A 2,500-nucleotide genomic window follows, 5' to 3' on the forward strand; every position below is an offset into this window, starting at 1 on the left:
TCAACAGTCTAAATACGCTCTGATACTGATAGTGTTTTATTCAACGAAGGTAAGGACGCCTCGAGCTCTCTACCTTTTTTTTTTTGCCAGGCTCGAGCGTTCGTTATTTCTTCACCGAAAATAATATGCTGTGTTGTTATTTACATTATTTGAGTAGCCCGAAACAGATACGAACAAACGGCTACACATCTGCATCGCACATCGTACATTTCTCTGAATAGGAATTCGACTTACAAAATGACAGCGGTCTTAAGGTAGACCACAGTGTAAACATATAACTCGCACGTCTTGTAATCTCCCGGTAGTCTACTTACCTCCTCTCTGGTGGTTGGAGACAAACGCACGCGACAGCCGCGGGCCGGGGGCTATCTGAACAACGTCGCGAGCGCGCGCAATAGCCAGCAAGTGTCGTTCTCTCCCGCTTCAACGACACTCGCCGTTGAGTATCGTTGAGCTCGCGCGACCGTAGCAAAAGCTCTAAACTTCATCACTCGTCTCGCGCTCTTCTCCGCTGGGCTCGCAGGACACTCCCCGCATGTTCAACACCACACACACTCCATCTAGTAGCAGCACCCGTACCCACACACACTCCCGCCACTCACTGAAGCAGAGATGTCCACACAAATCGTTTCGAAAGTGCAGCAATCTTGTAAATACGCGTCCCCGTGCCGGATTAGCGACTGCATTTGTGTGCTCGTGTTTTTGGGACGTTGGCTTCAGACGAACCAGATATGATGAGTTCGACTAGCTATTCCTAATTATGACAGCAGGTGTGTTAGTTTGACGAATGATTTCTTGTCCACCGGTGAGAGCAGCAGCGTCTCTGTGGAGAAGCCGAATGCACATTCCTCAAGACACACACGCGCGCACACACACACACACACACACACACACACACACACACACACACACACACACACACACACACACACACACACACACACACACACACACACAGCCGAGTGCACATTTCTCAAGGCCACGGTATCGTCCGCGAGCACAGCTCTATATTCCCATCATCACTCGTCTCGCGCTCTTCTCCGCTGGACTCGCGGGACACTTGGCGCCAACTCCATCTCTCACCGGTAATTAGCGGCTGCGAGACATCTTCTGCTCGGGCTCGTGATAAAGCGGCAACACTGGACACACGAGCCGCTATCCTACGTCCCTCTAGCCCAAAATAAACGCGCGCAGATTCCTCCCGGGACCACGCACCTGCACTTTGGCCATTAATTACTGCGCCGCGCGCTTGGGGCGTGAAGGAAAGGGCGCCGCGTGCCGGGAGTAGGTCAGAGTAAAGAAAGAACTGAAAACGTGGAAGTGTCTCTCTCTGTCTCTCTCTCTCACACACACTCTCTCTCTCTCACACACACACACACACACACACGCACACGCACCACACCTCTCCTCTCCGCTCTCAGAAAACACCTCACCTCTCCTCTCTCTCTCACACACACACACACACACATGTGTTTGTGTTGCATCAGTTACAGGATCTCTTGGATCAAGTGGATCTCAACAAGCTTTCTGACCTCAGAGCAGCAGTCACGGGGGGACTGAAACCACACACACCCACACACCCACACACACACACACACACGCACGCACACACGCACACACACACACACATGTTGTGGTACTCACTCTCCTCTCGTCTCCGTCTGGCTTTCTCTCTCTCCCTCTCCCTACGGTGGCTCAGGAGGCTCACGCTGCCCGTCTCTGTGTCCACCCCCTCTCTGCTGCTCACTGCGTGTGCGCTGAAACACACACACACACACACACACACACACACACACTTATGTCAATAATCACACATACTGTACACATGCACATAGATATACATAGACACATAAACACGCACAACTTAAAAAGTATGCATTGAAAACTCAACACACACTCATCAACTAACCACACACACACACACACACACACACACTCACACGCAACAACTCCACGCTCATCAACTAGCCACACACACAACCACTCAACACACACTCATCAACTCCCTCTCTCTCTCTCTCTCTCTCTCTCTCTCTCACACACACACACACACACACACACACACATACACACACACACACACACACACACACACACACACACACACACACACACACACACACAGCTGAAAGCCCAATCATGGACAGAGGTTGTGGCTAGACACCTGCACTACACTTAATTACCACTAGGGGTCAGTAGCTACACTCTTGATGTGAAGTGTTGGAAACAACACACTGGCCCATTTCAACATCTCTCCTCCATCCTCGATGCTCGCTCCTCCAGGCTCGTTCCCACTGATCTATACTAACACTGGATAGACTACCCCATTGTTGCCGCCCCATCACTCTTTATATAGATCAGTGGGAATGAGGACCGAGGAAGGAAGGGAGGATGTATAAAAAGACGAATGAGAGGCGTCCTTATCCTGGAAGGACAGGGGTTTTAAACAGATTTACAAGTTTTTAAACAAATACAGTGACTGAACAAATGTGTAAGTTTT

General features: G+C 50.4%; 1 protein-coding gene across 1 annotated transcript in view; it reads right to left on the reverse strand.

The window, feature by feature from the left end:
• dvl1b (dishevelled segment polarity protein 1b) overlaps positions 1-2,500 on the reverse strand; it is a 76,772-nt gene that overhangs the window by 59,854 nt on the left and 14,418 nt on the right. The window contains 1 exon segment of the mRNA XM_062544882.1: positions 1,645-1,757. Coding sequence (XP_062400866.1) covers positions 1,645-1,757 — 113 coding nt within the window.

The sequence above is a fragment of the Sardina pilchardus genome, chromosome 9, assembly GCF_963854185.1.
Source record: "Sardina pilchardus chromosome 9, fSarPil1.1, whole genome shotgun sequence".
NCBI classification, from domain to species: domain Eukaryota; kingdom Metazoa; phylum Chordata; class Actinopteri; order Clupeiformes; family Clupeidae; genus Sardina; species Sardina pilchardus.